The 19,997-nt window shown below is 36.7% G+C and overlaps 2 protein-coding genes across 5 annotated transcripts in view; one reads left to right on the top strand and one right to left on the bottom strand.

Moving 5' to 3' along the window:
- CC2D2A (coiled-coil and C2 domain containing 2A) overlaps positions 1–5,597 on the top strand; it is a 133,774-nt gene extending 128,177 nt beyond the window's left edge. For all 4 annotated transcript variants that reach the window (XM_032333880.1, XM_032333881.1, XM_032333879.1 and 1 more), the window contains 3 exons: positions 1,437–1,495; positions 3,369–3,546; positions 4,982–5,597. In XM_032333880.1, the coding sequence (XP_032189771.1) occupies positions 1,437–1,495; positions 3,369–3,546; positions 4,982–5,170 (426 nt within the window). In that variant the 3' untranslated portion in view covers positions 5,171–5,597. The remainder of the gene's footprint in view (positions 1–1,436; positions 1,496–3,368; positions 3,547–4,981) is intronic.
- Positions 5,598–5,680: 83 nt separating this feature from the next.
- The window catches only part of FBXL5 (F-box and leucine rich repeat protein 5), a 45,508-nt gene continuing 31,191 nt past the window's right edge, over positions 5,681–19,997 (bottom strand). Inside the window, exons 10-11 of the mRNA XM_032333883.1 lie at positions 15,836–15,984; positions 5,681–9,444 (exon numbers count right to left, since the gene is read on the bottom strand). Coding sequence (XP_032189774.1) covers positions 9,368–9,444; positions 15,836–15,984 — 226 coding nt within the window. The 3' untranslated portion in view covers positions 5,681–9,367. The remainder of the gene's footprint in view (positions 9,445–15,835; positions 15,985–19,997) is intronic.

The following is a 19,997-nucleotide window of genomic DNA, read 5'->3' on the forward strand; positions in this document are numbered from 1 at the left end:
ATAAAAATAAATTTTAAAACCCCCAGGGTTCTAAAATAAAATTTAAAAAGAAGAAAGAAAAAGAAATTACCACCATATCATGAATCAGTATATAAATATTAAGTTTTGATATAATAAGCCTCATGACATAAAGTACCTCAAAATATATTCTATTTAATTTCCTAAATGCTGGTCTCAACTCACTCAATTAATAACTAAATTTCATGACTGCTATTAAAACATGAAATCGAATCACAAGGCATGATCCAGAGGGTCATAGCCAGTAGTAAGTAATAAGCATGAAAAGATTACTTTTAAGTAGTAAGCATGAAAACTGTTTACTAAAACTTGTTAGCTATATATGTGTGTGTGTATACACTGAGTGTATAATACATACATATTTTACTGTGATCCAAACCATTCCAAAAAAAAAAAAAGGTTTAAAAGTGCCCTACAGAAATTCTTCCATGTGTACAAGGTGACATATACAAGATTTTCCATAGAAACATTGTTTATGGGCACCTGGGTGGCTCAGTTGATCAGTTGCCTTCGGCTCAGGTCATGATCCAGGGATCCTGGGATCAAGTCCCGCATCGGGCACCCTGCTCCACAGAGTGCCTGCTTCTCCCTTTCCCTCTGACTGCCATTCTGCCTACTTGTGCTATCTCTCTGTCAAATAAATAGATAAAATCTTTTTTTAAAAATTGTTTATAATACCCAAAGAACTGTAATTACAGAAGGGACAAATTATGTAGAGTACATAATGGAATATTTTATAGTAGTTACACAAATGAATCAACATTAATAAATCTTAGCACTCTAAAGGTGTGGATGTTATTATCTCTAAATATAGTATTAAAGGAAAAAAGAAAAGGGGCATATTCACAGCATAAAACTATTACACAGACTTGTCAAATCACTACTTTGTACAACTGAAATAACTAATGTAACTCTGTCAACTAAACTCGAATTACAAAAAAAAAAAAACTATTACAAAAAGTTTAGAAAACACCCAAACCCAAACAAAACAATGTTTGAGGGAACATAAAACTGCAACTAAAACATAAATACATTTTATTAACTTGCCTATCTCCACCAACTATGATATAAACACTGGGAGGGCAGGAATTTTTATTCATGGGTATATTCATATCCCCTGTAAAAGTGCCTGGCACACAGTAGGTACATGTTGAAAGTGCTAAAAAATAAATTCAGGTCATAGCTACTTCTGTGATGAAAGAGGAAAGAGAAGAAATTAAGAACTACACAGCAGTATAATTTATTTGTGGTATTGTACTTATGGTCATGGGTACACTGGTGTCCGTAATACTATCCTCTGTATCTGAAGGAATGTCTCAGATTTCGTAATTTTTTAAAAGATTTAGAAAAGAATGGATAGCTATTCAAATTAAGTGTAAGTGATTTCTAGAATTTCTGAACTGTTTTCTCTTTTATAGCCAGAAGAACTAATTTACCAGCGCACAGACAAAGCGGCCGCAGCTGAGCTACAAGACAGGTCATATGATATCCATAAATCCACATGCAATCTGACACTGGGAGCATAATACCAAACTAAGCAATTCTCAGCCTGGATCAATAATTTGAGCAATTAAATTTAATTCACGTTCACAGACAGATACCAAATACAGTGATCTCTAAATCCCATAGCTCAAAGGGAGGTCTTCGTATCGGCGTGGCATGGAACAAACACAAGTGACCTCCAGCAATGACGATAGTTCTCCCAAAACTTCGCCTCAGATGAGAGCTCAGCATCATATTATGGGTCTTGTTCAGACTTATCATAATCCTCACCTTGATTAAACATGCCTCTTTTGTACAGTTAGTGGCTTACTGAGCCTCAGCTAGTTTATAAACCTAACACATGGAGAAAGCTGGTAAGAGTCCCTGTAATTCTTAACAGCCCGTAAAACGAAACTTTACTCTTCTAGTTTTGCAAACATGGAAACCAAGGTTCAAAGGGCTCAACGTACTCGCTCAGTGTCAGAGGAGGCTTCTGAGCCCAGTCAGATCTTTCTGATTTCAAAGTCTGTGTGCCCTTTCTACTGTATCAAGCCGTGTTAAAGAGCAACATGTCAAATACTCGAGAATAAATGTGACCCTTTCTAAGGTATTATTACTAAAAGACTCCAATTTATTCTCAATTTCAAGTTAAATAAAGCCTTACTGGAGATCCCTACCTAGACAACTAATTCCCCCAAAAGTTTTTATTTCTTCTGATAGGTTCAGGATACTATTAGACCCACATTATTTATCCAATACTGATGAAGCGCATGGCAATTCAACCATACTCTTGCTCAGATCATCTTGAAAACCAGAACAAAAATATGTATAACGTGCCAAATGATAAGAGGATCCTATAGCTATTAAGCAGTGGGGAGCTAGCTGGGTCCCCTAAACCTGTGCATTTGGTTAGGGATACCCAAGAGACCTTAGAATTGGCAGGGTTTCAACTCAAACCCAAGTTTCCCCTGCCATTTTCTTATTTTTTTCCCCTGCCATTTTTAAGTCATCATCTTGCCTCATACTGTCCCCATGTAAGTAAAATTGGGACAGTATCCTCCTCATAGTCACAGTTCGGATTAAATAAAAATGAATAGAAATCATTTTACTTAGTACCTGCTAAATGAAAGCTCAGTAAATGTTAGCTATTTTCCTTTATTCTGTTTGCAACTTAATTTTCGATATCCTGCTTTGTAGTTAATATGATAGGTATTGGATCTATAGGATGTAAAGCTTAGTAATGATGGTTATCTTAAGAACAGTCTTAAGGAAATTCAGAAAAATAACCTTCATAAACAGAAGTCACAGCACACGGTAAAGAATCAATACACAGCGTTAAGACCTACAAATATTTAAGGCTTTCAGGGTGCCTGGGTGGCTCAGTCGTTAAGCATCCGCCTTTGGCTCACATCATGATCCCAGGGTCCTGGAATCGAGCCCCACATCAGGCTCCCTGCTAGCAGGAAGCTTACTTCTCCCTCTCCCACTCCCCCTGCTCATGTTCCCTCTCTCATTGTCTCTGTCAAATAAATAAAAATCTTTAGAAAAAAATAGATTTAAGGCTTTCAACATGAACTATGCCTATTGAATGACAACTCTGCCTGAATCCCCACTGCATACAAACTGTATGTTTGTTTACAAAAGCCACAGCTGGGGGGCCTCGGGGTTCAGTGGATTGAGGCCTCTGCCTTTGGCTCGGGTCGTGATCCCGTGGTCTTGGGGGTCAAGCCCCTTGTTGGGCTGCTTAGTGGGGAGCCTGCTTCCTCCCAACTCTCTCTGCCTGCTTGTGATCTCTGTCTGTGAAATAAAGTCTTAAAAAAAAAAAAAAGCCACAGCTGCAAAAAATAGAGCTTCTTTTTTATAAACAGGATTGAAAAAATACTAAAAGAAAAAATCATGGACTGGAGGCCACGCCATCTGACTAGATGGAACAGGTACTGTACCTCTGCCCTACGGCACTTCTTGCCGGTGTTAGAAAGAAGTCGAGGAGAAGATGTAGAAGATGACCACAGAGCAGAGCTGCTCAAACAGCTGGGAGACTACCGGGTAAGTACCAGTGGCTCTAAACTGAGCCTGTGGGTTTCATTTCAAATTGGAAACTGCATGGTAATGGATTTTTAGAGAAAGTAACGACTTCTCTCTCCACAGTACATAGATGAAGCCGCATAGAGTAAAAGACATAATTCAAAGTTCATCTCAGTAATTAAGCTATTAAACAGCAAAATGCCTCTATAAACTGAAAATGCTCTTAGACTACGGAATGAAAAGTATCTTTAAAAAAATGCATTGCAAGAGTATTAAATACAATTAAAACATCTGGCTAAATCATATTAGACTCAACTGTGCATAAAGGTAAAACCAACACCACTCTTGATCAGTTTTAAGGAGATGATTTTATACTAATTGCTTTTCAATGCTAAGAAAAATTCTCATTTGGTATGTCCTCACCACTGTCTGTCAGCAGTGCTGTGTGGATAATAAAACCTAGAAAGCAGTCTCAAATTAAGACAGTTAAGTCTTGTTGGCTAAACAGCATGAAGTCAAGTTGGACATTTAATTCTATTTACTAAAACGAGGTTTTCAGGGGTGCCTGGGTGGCTCAGTCAGTTGAGTCTGACTCTTGGTTACAGCTCAGGTCTTGATTGCCCCGTCCTGGGATCGACCCCCCCACCCCCACCCCAAGTTGGGTTCTGCGCCTAGTAGGGAGTCTATTTGAAGATTCTCTCCCTCTGCCCATCTTCCACTTGGTCTCTAAAATAAATGAATAAATTTTAAAACAACAACTAGGTTTTCAGCTAGGATGTCTTCAAGCAATAATTCAAACAGGTTTGAGCAATAAAAAGAATTTATTGGTTTATTTAAGTAAAAATCAGAGGTGAGTAGCTGTCAGAGCTGTCACTCTTCTGTAAGTCTTCCAACTTGTCCTCTCTGTGTGATGGCACCGTCCTCACGCTCACTTTTTTCATGGAACCAAATGGCTGGAAGAGCTTCAGGCAGGACTCACATCTGCACACATACTGTCCAAAGTAGGAGAGCGCATCTGTGTACCATCATTCCTAGCAAGTTTCCTGAGATTCACTTTGATCACATGCCCATCCCTATAGATCAGTCACTGTGGCCATGGGGACAGAATACGTTGATTTGGATTAATCCAGATCCCTAGAATTAGTAGGTTACTATGCAAACTAGGGACTGTCAGGGAGAGGGAAGGAACAGTGGAGGGAGGCTGGGTGCTAACAGCTGTCTTATACACCAAGTCAATATGCTAGCAACTGAACAAAAAGACATGTGGCCCCTCTCCATTTTCTGTATTGCTAATACATAGCTGAATAGAAAAGCAGAACTAAATAAATGATTTTGAGATACAGAAGGAAGACAAGAATATTAAGAATTGCTTATGTTTAAACACGGAGAAAAAAATACAATGAAATTTTCGAGCTTCACAAATGACTACAAATCTTGGTTGTTTTTTTCCCTTCAGTTCTCTGGATTTCCCCTGCACATGCCCTATTCTGAACTGAAGCCTTTAATTGAAGCAGTGTACAGCACCGGAGTACATAATATTGATGTTCCCAATGTTGAATTTGCTTTAGCTGTATATATCCACCCATACCCCAAAAATGTTTTGTCTGTTTGGATTTATGTTGCCTCCCTTATACGCAACAGGTAATTTTTTCATTGTGTATTTTTTGTATCATGTAAAAACTGTAATTAAGGTATGAGAATATTTTTGTGATACATCAGAACAAATTATTTGTAAGTAACGAAATAAAATTATCATTTTCAAAGTAAGTATTATTTAGTAGTTGGCCTTGCCTCTTGTTTTAACCAAAGCTACCCAGAGTTCCCCCTCACACTAAGAGCTCCCTAACTCTATGCCTTTGTATTTACCTTCTACTTGGAATGCCCTCCTTCTTTGCCTACCCAGAATACCCATCATACTTTCAAGACCCAGCAAAACAACACAATTTCTCTGGGGGAAGGAACAACTTTGCAATATAAAAATTTTAACACCAAATACCTCTTAAGACCTTTTCCTATAGGGGCGCCTGGGTGGCTCAGTGGGTTGGGGCCTCTGCCTTCAGCTCAGGTCGTGGTCCCAGGATCCCGAAATCGGGCCCCACATCAGGAGCCTGTTCCCCCTCTCTCTCTGCCTGCCTCTCTGCCAACTTGTGATCTCTCTGTCAAATAAATAAAATCTTAAAAAAAAAAAAAAAAGACCTTATCCTATAGAAATACTGAGCAAACATGCACGTGTAACGACGTACCCATATATACACACACATACTCCTATTGAAACAATATGGTATTGGCACGGGGGAGTATGTTTAAACATTCACCAAAAGGGAAAGTCATTTAAAAAATTAAGACATTGTTATGGACTAAAGGTTTGTCTTCCCCACAAAATGCCTATCTTGAAACCCAACTATGCAATGGTATTTGGAGACTGTTCTTTTGGGAGGCAATTAGCTTATGAGATTGGAGGCCCTGTGTTGGGATGAATGCCACTCTACGAAGAGACAGGAGAGAATTTGCTTCCTTTGTTTAGGCCATGTCTGGATACAATAAGAAGATGGCCCTCTGCAAATGAGAAAAAGAGCTCTCACCAGAAACCAGATCTGCCAACACCTTATCCCTTGACTTCCCAGCCTCCAAATATAGGAGAAATAAATGTTTGTTGTTTAAGTCACCCAGTGTATGGTATTCTGTAACAGCAGCCTAAACAGACTAAGACAAACACATATACTATACTAAACACAAACACATACACTATACTAAGCCATTAAAAGGTATTAAATATATGTGCTGACATGGAAGAAGTACATAAAGCATTCTTAATAGAAGCACTACTGACACTTTAGGCCTTTTTTTTTTTTTGGTGGAGGGCTAACCTGTTCATTAGAGGATGTTTAGCAGCATCCCTGACCTCTCCCCACTAAATGTCATTGGCATCCTTTCCCTCTGCCAAATTTTGACAACCAAAATGTTTCCACAGACATTGTCTAATGTCCTCTATGGGATAAACTGACTCCGGCTGAGAACTAGCGATATAGCTAGAATCTGATCTCACTTTTAAAAAACAAAACATAAAGCCAGAGGGACCAAATTAAGGAAAATATTCACCTTTTACTTTATTCCCTTATGCTTTCCTCTATCCAATTATATTATAGTTATGTGTTTACATGCCTCTGATACCTCAACTATGAATTAATTCTTTGTCAAGGGAGAGTTCAAGGATTGACCTATAACAGTCATTACCAAGATTACAAGGTATCCATGGACGAGTTACTTAACCTCTGTGCTACTTATTTTCCCCACAAGTAGGATCAGAATGATCACATTACTTCCTCTCACTGTTTCAACAAGTCAGTATATGTAAGTATAGGTACTTAGAACACTGCACAGCGCTGAGTACCTGATGCCTGTCAGGCACCCCATGGCAGTTCGCATAATTTACATTCTAGCCTAAGAATGAACAGTTCCAAAAACTCATTAAATCAATCATAAAACTCAAGGTAAGTTTAAACCAAGTATTTATAGTGTTTCATCAAATACTAACTATACTCTGACGTTAATGTATAAAAATTAAATGGGTGTCGATGTTGTCGATTTCCCCCATGCAACTACAGAGGAAGAGTAGAAAAGCCGTAAGTCTTGAGGACAATGTGCTGACACACCAAAGTGAGTGTAGACCGAGATCTCCGGGTCCTACTGAAAGGTTCACTAATATCAAGTACCACCGGACAAAGCAAAAGGGAGGCACCTCAATCACCTGGTATTCCCCTGGATACCCTGCTCAAATTAGTTAATGTAAAAGGCTAACATTTAAGTCAACTCCTGAAATCTCACTGAATCATTATCAAGATTTCTCCCCCAAAATATTATACTGTTTTGTGACTACATGGAGGAAAAACTTGAGTCCTCACTTGATAACTCAGGGCCAGGAGTCCAGGTGAGTAATTTTACTTATGATTCATGTAAATACAGGTAAGACAAAGTATGGAGCTGGATGGACTTACTCAGAAGAATTCTTGTAGTTTGTTTTCTTGAAATAGTCCCTGATGTAAGCTTTTCAAATCAACTTTATTAAACACTTAAGGAAATAAAAACACAGTAACTACAAGAGAATCAACCTGACAAAACTTCAGACCCCGTAAGTGCTCACTAAGCTTAGATTTCCTTTCACATTATCCAAGGGAATCAAGAATTCACTTCTTATTTTGTGCTTAGGCCAGACTTTTTTTAAGGAGGCTGGGTCTCACAGTGCCACAAAAGCCAAAACTACTTACACCTCAGAGGCACAAGCTCAAAATGTAAGAAGGTCGCTCACACAGCTGCCTTGTCCTACAAGAAAACATTGTGCAAGTGTCAACTATGACAGGAGCCAACACTTCAGAGAGAGCCATTAGAAAGGCACCCCATCCCAGACTTAAGTCTCCCTTGGAGTGTTTAATTCAAGTATTAGTGAGACTTAAAACATGGATGGATTCTCCCTGTTCATGTTCTCATCAAATGAGTCTTCCTTCATCTTTACAAAGCTCTGTCTCAAAGTTTTCTCTTAGCCTGAACTGAAATCTGCTCACCTGTAGTTTGTACCTTTCCTACTCCTTCCCCTCTTACCCCTCCTTTACAGCCATACCACCCTGAACATGCCCAATCTCATCTGATCTTGGAAGCTAAGCAGGGTTGGGCCCGTTTAGTACTTGGATAGACTCCTCCTATGCCTCCATAAAATAAACAAAAGAATACCTGGAACACAAGTAACAAGACTATAGATTAATTCCTCTTCCACAGCCTTGCACGAATTTCCTAAAGCACACGGCATGCTGCTGCTGACTCTTCTCTTCGGGACATAAAATTATACAGAGCATTACATAAAACTGATTCAATATACGATACCTGAATGACAGGTCCCCCCTCCCACTGTCTCTTCACATAGCAACGAAGATAGGCAATACACATTCAAACTCTGACTACTGCAAAATTAATTTCAAAAAAGACAATTCAGCTCAACAAAATTAGGTATCTGTCTAAAATTGCCAGGATCATCATTTCAAGGGAGCTCAAACCAAAATATTTAGTCCTATTTTACACTAACATAAACGTGAATTGAGATTTCTAATAAAATCAAAACACCAAAAAAATTATTTGGTAAAGTCCTCAAAGTAGATTTTATTGATACATATCTTCAAATGATTGTGGAATTTTTAAAAATCCCTCCCAAATTTGACAATTTAGGGACAGTGGTAGGAACCAGGAGTATTTGAAGAAAGCAAATACAAATACATTGGTACTTTGCTAGCTCACTGAGCTAACACCAAGAAGCCAATTTATTCTATTATCCTAAAGACTCTTGTATGTGGGTATGTTTGAATTGGCCCTCTGAGAATTGCTCAAACAAAGGAAACATGGAAAAAAAGACTGGTTTTCAAAAATGTGCAATCTTTGAAAATAAAACTTCAAAAATGTATGTTTGAAAAGATCTGCAAAGCTTGGTACAGTGTTTATATATAAGGAGAATCAATAACCCCACTGACTTTAAAACTCAAATTAATCTAAAATATACTTTAAATGGCATGGCATTAGTGACATTCTTTTCAAAGCATTCCATTTAAAAGAAGACCGATAAAACTGTTCTCACCCTTACGGAAAGATCTAACCCCTTTCTAAAACAAAAATATGATTTGCAAGAGAAACAACACTGTACAACGGACTGGTAAATTAAGATTTCTGAGACTGAAGAAATGGGGCCAAAACAAGTCACACTCAAAAAGGGATGGTTAACACAAGAAATGTGCTGTAAGTAAAGTGCATGAAAGGAAGCCTGCTCAGCTAAATGAAGTAGACAAAGGTCAGGAGTCAAGGGTCATTCGCCAGAGCGGCAGCAGGCTCGAAAACCACACTGCAAATTCTGGCATCCGCTGGCGGTATCAGCATGAGGACCTGTATAAAAACAGAGAAGTGTGAAAGGAGGAAATTTCTTAGACATCACACGAAAGAGCTAAGACATCTGACTTTTTTTTAAACTAGCAATACATGTATAACTTAGAAGTAAATGTCCCAATTAATAAATAAAAATTAGGCACAAATAAACCAACAGCAGGTCTACTTTAACTGGTCCAAAAGCTAAATGAAAGAAGAAGGGAAAGAAATAATTTTTCAGCTACAATCTTACAAAATACAAATAAAGATAAAAAGATAACCCACAGAAGCAAGACTGCCCAGCTAACTTAACAACAGTCAGAACATCCTTCCTTGAAATATAATTAAGACAAAAACAGCCCTTTCCATAGATCAGCTAAAGAATTCAGTATAGAGCAATTACAAAAACATTACAGTCAAAACTTAAACTATATAGACATAATAAACTGATTATGTCTTCCGTATCTTTAACAGCTGCAGCCAAAATGGCTAGGGTTAAATGAAATTATCTTCCAGAATTAAGTATATAATGAATGAATAACTAAATAAACATACCTAAAACATAATAAAAATAATGATTCAATTACAAAAGAAGAATGCAATACTGTGGAATAACTGACATTTTATCCCGTTCACGTTATGCTGCCCAGACACTACATAAAAGAGCCATTAAGGAACACAGATGAGAATTAGGAAATATCAAAGCAGCAGTATCATGGCACATAAACAAACGTTAAGTTCTCTGAATGAATCACAGTTTTCATAAAGGCAGGCAATGTGCAAAAGGATGCTTTAACTATACGGAAGCCTTTCAGTGTGTCTGCACCATGAACAAAGAGCAGTTAATTAGTTCTTTTCTCATCAATTAGAACCAAAATCCTTGCATTTGTGAAATATAAAGATCCCATACAAGAAGTACATGAAATGTCATTTTATAGACTATGTCAAATTGATAACTAAAAAAACATAGTACTCTGGATTAATATCTAGTTTAACCCAGAAAACTATTTTTAAATAAGCTTGGTTTTGTTTTTTTTAAGTAGCAGTCTGCTGCAAAAGAAGGCATCTGTGCTAATACCAACATAAGGAAATGGCTACTTGCAATGAAACACACAAAACACTTATTTCCCAGAATATACCCTTGTATTCCTGACATGTCACACACGAAACATTACAGGCATACTTCTTAGGATATACAACCAATGAAGTATAACGTTCATGTACTTCAATAAAGAAATGATTACATATATATATATATGTGTGTGTAAGTAAAAAAAAGAAACTAATGAACTTTACAAGCATATGTGAGAATTCAATAGGTTAGGACTTCACTTATTTTCAAAAATGTATGTTTAATTTTAAAATAGATGTGATGCCTGGGATATGGGGAGCAGGTATGGGAGTGAGCAATGGAAGAAGATCAGCCACACTTTTATAACTGCCAAAGCAAATAATACATGAGGCTTTATTATTCCATGTTTATATATTTTAAATTTTCCATAAAAAAGTCTAAAACATTTCAAATATAAAACTGAATTACCATAAACCCATTTTTATTTAACCAAAATTAAAATCTGTCCTATTTTAAAAAGGCAAAGTTGAATGTGTCAAATATTTAAACAATTCACAAAGTACTATCTGTTATCAATTTCCCTTAAAATAAGACTCCAGGTTAGTCATCTTAACCAAAATCAAAGTAAAATATCCTAGTACATATCATATAGAAATGTCCTGATAAGGAATCCTATAGTCTGAAACTCTCCCACTGTCAACCTTTGACCAGGTTTTCCTTCTGAACATATCTTCCGCTTTTTCCTTACACACTACTCAACCCTCCATGCCACCTCTTTTGAGCTTGTCTTTCTGTACCCCTTAAATGCTGGTTCCGGCTCTGCCTGACAATCACCTAGAGCTTCTCTTCAAGACCTATCCCCCGCCTCACTACCTAACTGCTCTGCCTGACACTCAGTCCCTGTGATGAAATGCCTGAACTGGTGGATTTTGCAAAAATCTATTTCTCAGTATGTAATTCTACTCCAAATTTTTTAAAAAGGGAGAAGTAAGATAAAGACATGGAGACGTAATAAGTTTCCAACTAAAACTCCCTTAAAATACCTTAAAATTTCTATATTCCTGTTTTTTAAAAGAACAGAAAGGTAAGGAAGAAACTTCACACTGAATTCAACAATAACCTGGGAAAAATCCTAGGAGATGGCCGAAAGCAATGAAACTAGTATGCTACTAGTTTTAACACAGGAAATATAAGGGAGCCTCAAAGGAGCCAATAAGATCAAAGAAACTATCTAGAGATCCCTATCTTTCCAAATACATACAGCTAGTCACCATCCCCCCCAGAAGACAGGCTCAGTCAGTAACCTCAGGTCCAGCCTGGCCACTCTGGTCACTCTTTGATCTCAAAGTCTAAAGGATGGTAATAGGGATCACAGAGGAAGAAAAGCGTAGGAATAAAATTATGTGTCCCATATTAGGTTGAAAGTAACCCAATCCTGCTTATCTGTCAGCATCTCCTTATTAACATCACAAAACAAATTCCTCTCACTGATATAAAATGTACCCCCTCCTTCAAATATGCACTAGAATATCTGAGGTTTAAGTAGAGAATGAAGAGAGGAAATTAATACATCAGTGTTTTCAAATCAGAAAGCAGGATCTATCTGGAGAAACCTATGAGGACTTAGACAGTAACTAAGATACTATCTCAAAATTACAATACCACCTTAAGGTTAATTACAGACCAGGTATCTGATCCTCATAGTCATGAAAGTAAGGTCATCCATGAGGAGACTTTATTCTAGTAAAGGCCTGGGGCAAAGCAAAAGGGAAGACCACCCCTGTTTTTAATTTACGTTAGTCTCATAATGTAGAAAACAGGAGAGAACGGCAATTTCCAAAGCATGAAAATTGTAAGCAATGTTAACAGTGAGACTCCTAAGCATAGTAGGACTGTTCAGAAAAGGGAATAAATGGACAACAAAAAGTGAGGCAGCATTATACAGAAACACGACTAAGATACCTCGTATGTTATTTTGCCAAGTATCTCAAGCAGACAGCTGTGCTTCCACAGACACTGACAACTCAAAAAGCCATTCCCTTTAAATATTTGACTCATCATCAGCAAATGTCTATCTCAATATAGAACAAAGAATTCAAATGGCTGTAACACATGAGGGCTAAGTTACATTAAAAAATAATAAAGAAAATAGGAAAATAAAATTGGCATAATCATTAAATAAAAATTTTAAAGGCATGTTAAAGATAAAAAAGCATTTTTTAAATATTAGATTAAAAGAGCCATAATGTTAACTATAGTTATTTCCCCAAATTTGTATTATTGACTGGTTTTTCCTGGATTTTAAGTATATTATTTATGCTGTATATCTGCACTTACCTTCACTTACCTTTAATTCCTCTTTAACTTAAATTAGAAACATAAGAGAGCAAATCATCTGAGACTTTGTCACCTCCAGAACTATGAGCTAATCTATCTTAATTCATAAATTATATAGACAATGAAATGCAAAATCAGTACAAAAAGTTTATTTGCTATCATTGCTCAAGTATTCCTCAGAGCTCTGAAACTATGCAATTCTACTTAACACTTCTTAAATGACAAAGAAGTTTTTAATTGTTATGGCAAAGAAGCCTTCTTTTATGTTTAAATCTTAAACTTTCTCAATCAAATCACAAATTTAAATGTCACGAGGAATCATTCAGAAGAATAAAACTGGCATTTTTTAATCAGTGTTTAGTACAGTATCTTGATCACAGCAGATAATATTTGAATATCTGATACTAACTTATCTTCTCCAAAATCTCTTAGGAAACAGGTCATTCTGCTTTATTTATCACTCATTATTTAGTTATGCATATTGTTTATCAGTATTTACTTCTTTTAGTTAATAATCTAGTAGCTAACTATATGAAGCTTTTTTTTAACAAATACATTTTTAGTTAAATGTTACCCAATATTTGATATAGTTTGTCACCTAACTATGCTCCCTATTATTCTAAGACCATGTAGAAAACATACTATTTTCAGAAAAAATAAAAATAAAAAGGGGGCCCCATAAGCAGTCATTAAATATTTATTGTACAAATTGAGCTATAGTAAAAGTTACTGGATCAATCATATCATACTGCAAACCTGGATACAATGCAATTTTATTCTAACATTTTCTAGGTTGTCCACATATCCTCTTAAGGAAAAAAATGCCATCAGAGCATTGCTTTAAGAGCAACTGGCTGTCGAACTTTAGAACATAAGTTAATATGAAAAATCACCCTATAAAGTTAAGGATTTCCATTTCCCCAAAATCATGTTTTAAGAAGCTGTGAAAGGAGACTTAATATTGGATTATACAAGTGCTGTCAATTTCCTTTCAAATCTCTCAAAGTCAGATATCTTCATTAAAATTCATTTATTGAAAATTACCACTCATTTATCAAGAAAAAATCACATTCAACAAAAGGAATGCAGCAGCTCCTTTGGAACACTTTAGTATTTATATATTCAAAACCAGTTAAGATGAAAGGAATTCTAACATCCTAACAAGATGCAAAAGATTTCAGGTATTTAACTCTATCCCATCACCTAAATTTCAAGAAGTTTTCAAAATTACACAAGCAAAACAAGTAGACAAATCATAAAAATGAACTGAAATCCAATCTCCCCCACCCTGTAACATCTATATACCCAAAAACAAATCTAACAAATTCAGTTGTGATATTCCCACAAGCAAAACCTATGCTGAAATCAACTGTATACAATTTAAGTGCAACATACAAATAAGATGTTTTTCTTATAAAAATAACTGCCTACTAGTTACTTTTCATGGTATGTCCTTAAGCCTTAGGAAGTACAACACTGCACCTACAACGACATAACTGCACACTAAAAAAAAAAAAAATTCCCATCTCAAATTCACTGCATCTACAAAAGCAGCAAATGGTTCATGGAAACAATCAAACTGGTTTTGTATGCTTAGCAGGCTGCAACTAAAATGACATTCATTTTCACCATTCCTGGATTATATGCTGAAAGCACGAGAGCAAAGAAATGCTCCTCTTTAGTGTTGCGATTTCAAGAACAAGGGAGGTCATCTCCCGTATCACCCATGTTATGCCAGAAATAAAAGAGCTGCGATCTCCTGTCTCTTTATATGTATTTAAGGAAAACCTAATCGCCCAGAAATAGCAATTTGCTAACTTCTCTGCCTACAGGTATGTCATTAAAGAGACCATTCCTCCAGTCTTCCTGGTTCCTTTCAACTGTTCTCCTGAGAGAAACTCAGGTGATATTCTTGTCATCTTAAGATAACTTGGGCTTTCAAAGAAAACAGCATATGGTGTAAAAAGACAGCTGCGTAGTAGAATCTGAACCATGTAAATGCTTTTCCAGTTATAAATACAGGGAACTGATTTGCTTACTAATAACTGAGAAGCTTTTTATGCCTCTAGAAACTTCTAGTTTCTACCAGTGACTATCAAAAGCCCCAAAGGGCCCTGAATGTACCTTGAAAAAAACAAATGCAACAAGCCCACTGCAGGGTAAGGATAGGTTTAAGAAACAAAACAATCAATAAATATTTATACAATGATTGTTTTAAGTAGGTTCAGCAATCAATCTCCAAAACAGTATAGGAATTTTAGTCATGTCTAAGGCATCTCAGCCTCTTCCCCAATACCACTCCCCTCTCAATCTTCCATGAGACTAATTTGAAACCAGACCCAGGATCCCCAAGAAGTTCACATTACCAAAGTCCTCCCTTCTCAACTGCACTTTTTTTTAAAGTCATGTTACAAGAAATCTGAGTCATCATCCCTAAGAAATTGGTATATCTAGAACATCAATACCTCTAAATTGTTCATGAATGCTGTATCACTCTAGAAGAATTTCCCAAAATTTTGTAAGAACTTTAATATTTCTAGGGGAGCCGAGGTGCCTCAGTTGGTTAAGCATCTGCCTTTGGCTCAGGTCATGGTCTCAGAGTCCTGGGATCAAGACATGCACTGGGCTCCCTGCTCAACAGGGAGTCTGCTTCTCCCTCTCCCTCTTCTCCTTCTCTCTCTCTAACAAATAAATAAAGTCTTAAAAAAAAAAAAAAAGAGAATTTTAGTTTTCTTATAACTTGCCATTTTACACAGCTCAAAAATCTGGCAGAATATACACTTGAAATACCTATCTAAAAAAAAAAACTTACCTTTATAGAAGCTAATTAATGAAAATATACATGATTTTTAAATTTTATCAAATGTAAAGAATTCAGTGAATGTAAAAAAGTGTGGTAATTAGAAATCTAGAAAATTAAACAGAAACCCTAAGAACCATGAGAACTGTCAAAAAATGTTAAATCCATTCCTTCAAAATTATCTCATTACTGAAAGGCATTACCGTTAATGTTGTCACAGTAGTAAAAGTATTCATCATTTAGAGAAGGACATGCTGAAACCAAATCCTGCAGGCCTGCACCAGTTACAGTAAGACAACCAGAGAGATTAAGGTGCTCCAAATAAGGCAGCCCTCCTCCCAGAGTCAAAACCCTGTAAGACAAGAAATCCAACAATTAGAATATATTATTCTATGAAAATTTATATATTCCTATGGCCCACTGGACCACTATTAACAAATCTTTCAATTTGGTAATGAGGAAATTCAAGAATTTCTATAAAACATGGTAACTAACCTCATCCTTAGGTAGCAGTACATTTAACTGAGAAAAACTTCCTACATTTTTCCTAAGGACATTCCATAAACAAGTCAGCAACTCAATTCTTATAAGTACTGAATCCTGGAATTGTCATCTTCCTTCTCCTACAGGTTGTCTAAATAAAAATTATCAAAAAAATTACTGACCAATTTTGGCAGTTCCTCAGAGTTAGCATTAGCATTTGCATTTGACCCAACACTTCCTCTCCTAAGTGTACACCCAAGAGAACTGAAAAAATATGTTCACATAACTTGAAAACAAATATTCATAGCAGCATCATTCATAATAACCAAAAAGTGGAAACAACCCAAATTCCAACTAATTAAAATGAATAGATAAACATACATTATAAAGCCATAAGTACTCCTATTGTTACCACATGAATGAGCCTTGAAAACATTATGCTAAGTGAAAAAAGCCAGGCACAAAGGCCACATACTGTATGATCCTATTTATATGAATATCCAAAATAGGCAGAATAGGCATAGAGACAGAAAGCAAATTAGTAGGTGCCAGGGGCCCAGGGCAAAGAGGAGTAAGGAGTAATTGTTAAAAAGTAGAGGGTTTCCTTATGGTATGATGAAAATGTTTCGGAACCAGTGGTGATGCCTGCCAACCTTATAAATCTACTGAAATCACTATTTGTATACTTCAAAAGGATGAACTTAATGGTAACTGAATTACATGTCAGTAAAAATGAAAACCTAATGGCATGTCCTAGAAGAATAAAAACATTAATACAAATAGATAAAATGAGAAGTTAGCTAAAATTACAATGGCAGCGCTGAAAAATATCAAGAACAAAATTGAGAACATCATTTTTCTGTACAATATGTAAAGCAATATTACAACTGCAAAACTGTGAAAACTGGAACAGTCTATCTTAAAAGGGATGTCAAGAGACTAACAATACAATAAATTTAGTTAAAAAATTAACATAATTGTGCAGGTACAGGAAAATTAGGAAGTAAAGTAAAAGTATATGAATTATTGAGATTTTTCAAAACTATGAAAATACTTATATATTCCATAAAGGACTGCTGACTAGCAAAGACTAGAAAGGGACATTTTAAAGTTTTGTAACTGCATATTTAAAAGAAGAAACTGATCTATTAAAAAAAACTTGATCTATTAAAAAAAACTTATCAGGGCAGGTGGATTATTCAATCAGTTGAGCATCGAAGTTTTGAATTTGGCTCAGGTTATGATCTCAGCATCATGGGATCATACCCTGCATCAGGCTCCAAGCTCAGCAGGGAGTCTACTTGGGATTTTCTCTCTCCCTCTCCCTGTACCCCTCCCCCTGCTCATGCTCACTCGCTCTCATCTCTCTCAAATAAAAAATTCTTTTAAAACAAATTATCGGGACACCTGGGTGGCTCAGTTGGTTAAGCAGCTGCCTTCGGCTCAGGTCATGATCCCAGCGTCCTGGGATCGAGTCCCACATCGGGCTCCTTGCTCAGCAGGGAGCCTGCTTCTCCCTCTGCCTCTGCCTGCCATTCTGTCTGTCTGTGCTCGCTCTCTCCCCCTCTCTCTCTCTCTGATAAATAAATAAAATCTCTAAAAAAATAAATAAAAATAAAACAAATTATCAAAACCCCAAGCCCCAAGGGAGATTTAAATGCACACATCTCCTTATATTTTGACTGAAAAAAAAAAAAAACTGATTTAAACTAATTTTTTTGTAATCATAAATTATCTTGAGCCATCCTTCAGATTTCAAATTAACAACAGTGGCAGTTCAGGAACTCAGTGGCTTAACTGGACCACAGCAGTTAGAGACACTGGTCTTTAAAGGAAGACCAGGAACAAAGGAAGACAGTACAAAGTTTAAAGTTCATTATTTTTCTCCTATAAAGCTGAATAGCTCATAATAAGAAATAATAAACAGCTTTTAAAAAGTGGTTTCAAGGCACCTGAGTGGCTCAGTTGGTTGAGTGGACTCTTGATTTCAGCTCAGGTCATGATCTCAGCATCATGAAAGCAAGCCTGGCACCAGGTTCCATGTTCAGAGCCGTGTCAGCTTGAGATTCTCTTCTCTCTTTCCTTCTCCCTGCCCTGCTCCTCTCCCTGCTCACATGCACACACTCTCTCACTTTTTTTTTTTTTTTTAAGATATATCTATTCACTTGAGAGAAAATGTGTGTGTGAGCTGAATAGGGATGGGGAAGGCACAAAGGCAGAGAAAATCTCAAGCAGACTCCCAGCTGAGAGCAGAGCCTGACCTCATGACCCTGAGATCGTGACCCGAGCCAAAATCAAGAGTTGAACACTCAACTGGCTAAGCTACCTTGGAGCCCCCAAATAAATAAAACCTTAAAAGAAAAAAGAAAGTGGATCTGGGAGAAAAAAGTGGTCTGAAAAGATCTCAGAAACTATTTCTGAGATGCAGAGGCTACTCCATTTCCTAAAATTTAAAATTTTCAGCACACTAAGGATAGACTGCATGGAATATAAAACTTCTTTTCACAGTATTCTTGAAGAAAAAACTTGGGCAGTCAGTGCCCTCACTGAGCTTAATGGGAAATCAAACAAATCAAAAATAAATATGCAATTATAATACCGTATGACTGTCTCCTGGAACATACAGAAGCGCATTGATGGGGGGAGGAGGGGAGTCCAAAAAGGTTTCCTATAAGAAGGGACATTAATTTTTTTTTTAAGATTTCTTATTCATCTGACAGAGAGGGAGAGCACAAACAGGGGGAGCAGCAAGCAGAGGGACAGGAAGAAGGCTCCCCATGGGAGCAGAAGTCCAACTCTGGGCTCCATCCCAAGACCCTGGGATCATGACCTCAGCTAAAGACAGACAATTAAACAACTGAGCCACCCAGGCACCCCAAGAAACAAACAGAAGTTAGCCAATAAATGTATGTTACAAAGCAAATTCAAATGCCTAAAGATGAGAAATACGGTGCCTTGAAGAAAGAGAAAATAGTTGAATATGGCTACAAAAAGCATGGCTCTGTGTGTGTGTCTGTTTGTGTGTGAGAGAAAGACATCTGTCTCGCCTTTTTTTGGTGGAGCTGAGGATACGACCAAGTAAAAATTTAGATGTTAAGGAAGATAAAAAGATATAAACTACAGAAGTAAGCAAGGGCCAAGAATTTGGACCTAACCAAAGTGTAACAAAACTCACTGAAAGGTTTAGAAAGAAGAGTAATAACAAGTTAAAAAAATGCATTCGAGGAAGATCACTCAAGTCTACCTTTTATCACCAATGCCCAAGTATGTCAGACACAAGCCTAAACAGTAAAATCCAAGATGAGTAAAATACAGGTTCTGCCCTCAACTTAAGGAAAGAAACACTAAACCAAGTATTGACAATACATGCAGTAAGAAAAAAAAAGTTATAGAAGTATCTATAAGATATATAGAAATATTACAGAGCAGTGAATAATTCAAAAGTAGTAATCCTGGGGCGCCTGGGTGGCTCAGTGGGTTAAGCCTCTGCCTTCAGCTCAAGTCATGATCTCAGGGTCCTGGTTTCGAGCCCCACATCGGGCTCTCTGCTCAGGGGGAAGCCTGCTTCCCCCTCTCTGTCCGCCTCTCTGCCTACTTGTGATCTCTGTGTCAAATAAATAAATAAAATCTTTAAAGAAAAAAAAAAAAAAGTAGTAACCTTTAAAGAAACAGAACAAAATCCAGAATTCAACAATGTATAATTCACACTATCTGGTATCACATGACATACTAGACATTCAAAGAATGAGGGAAAAAAAATCAATCAATAGAAACAGACCAATAAATGATAATGATGGGATTAGTAAACAAAGACTTTACAAAAATGCATACAAACTCTGGAGAAAACACTAAATACATGAGGTACTAGCCAACAGGAGAAAT

Source organism: Mustela erminea, chromosome 2 (assembly GCF_009829155.1).
Source record: "Mustela erminea isolate mMusErm1 chromosome 2, mMusErm1.Pri, whole genome shotgun sequence".
Taxonomy (NCBI): domain Eukaryota; kingdom Metazoa; phylum Chordata; class Mammalia; order Carnivora; family Mustelidae; genus Mustela; species Mustela erminea.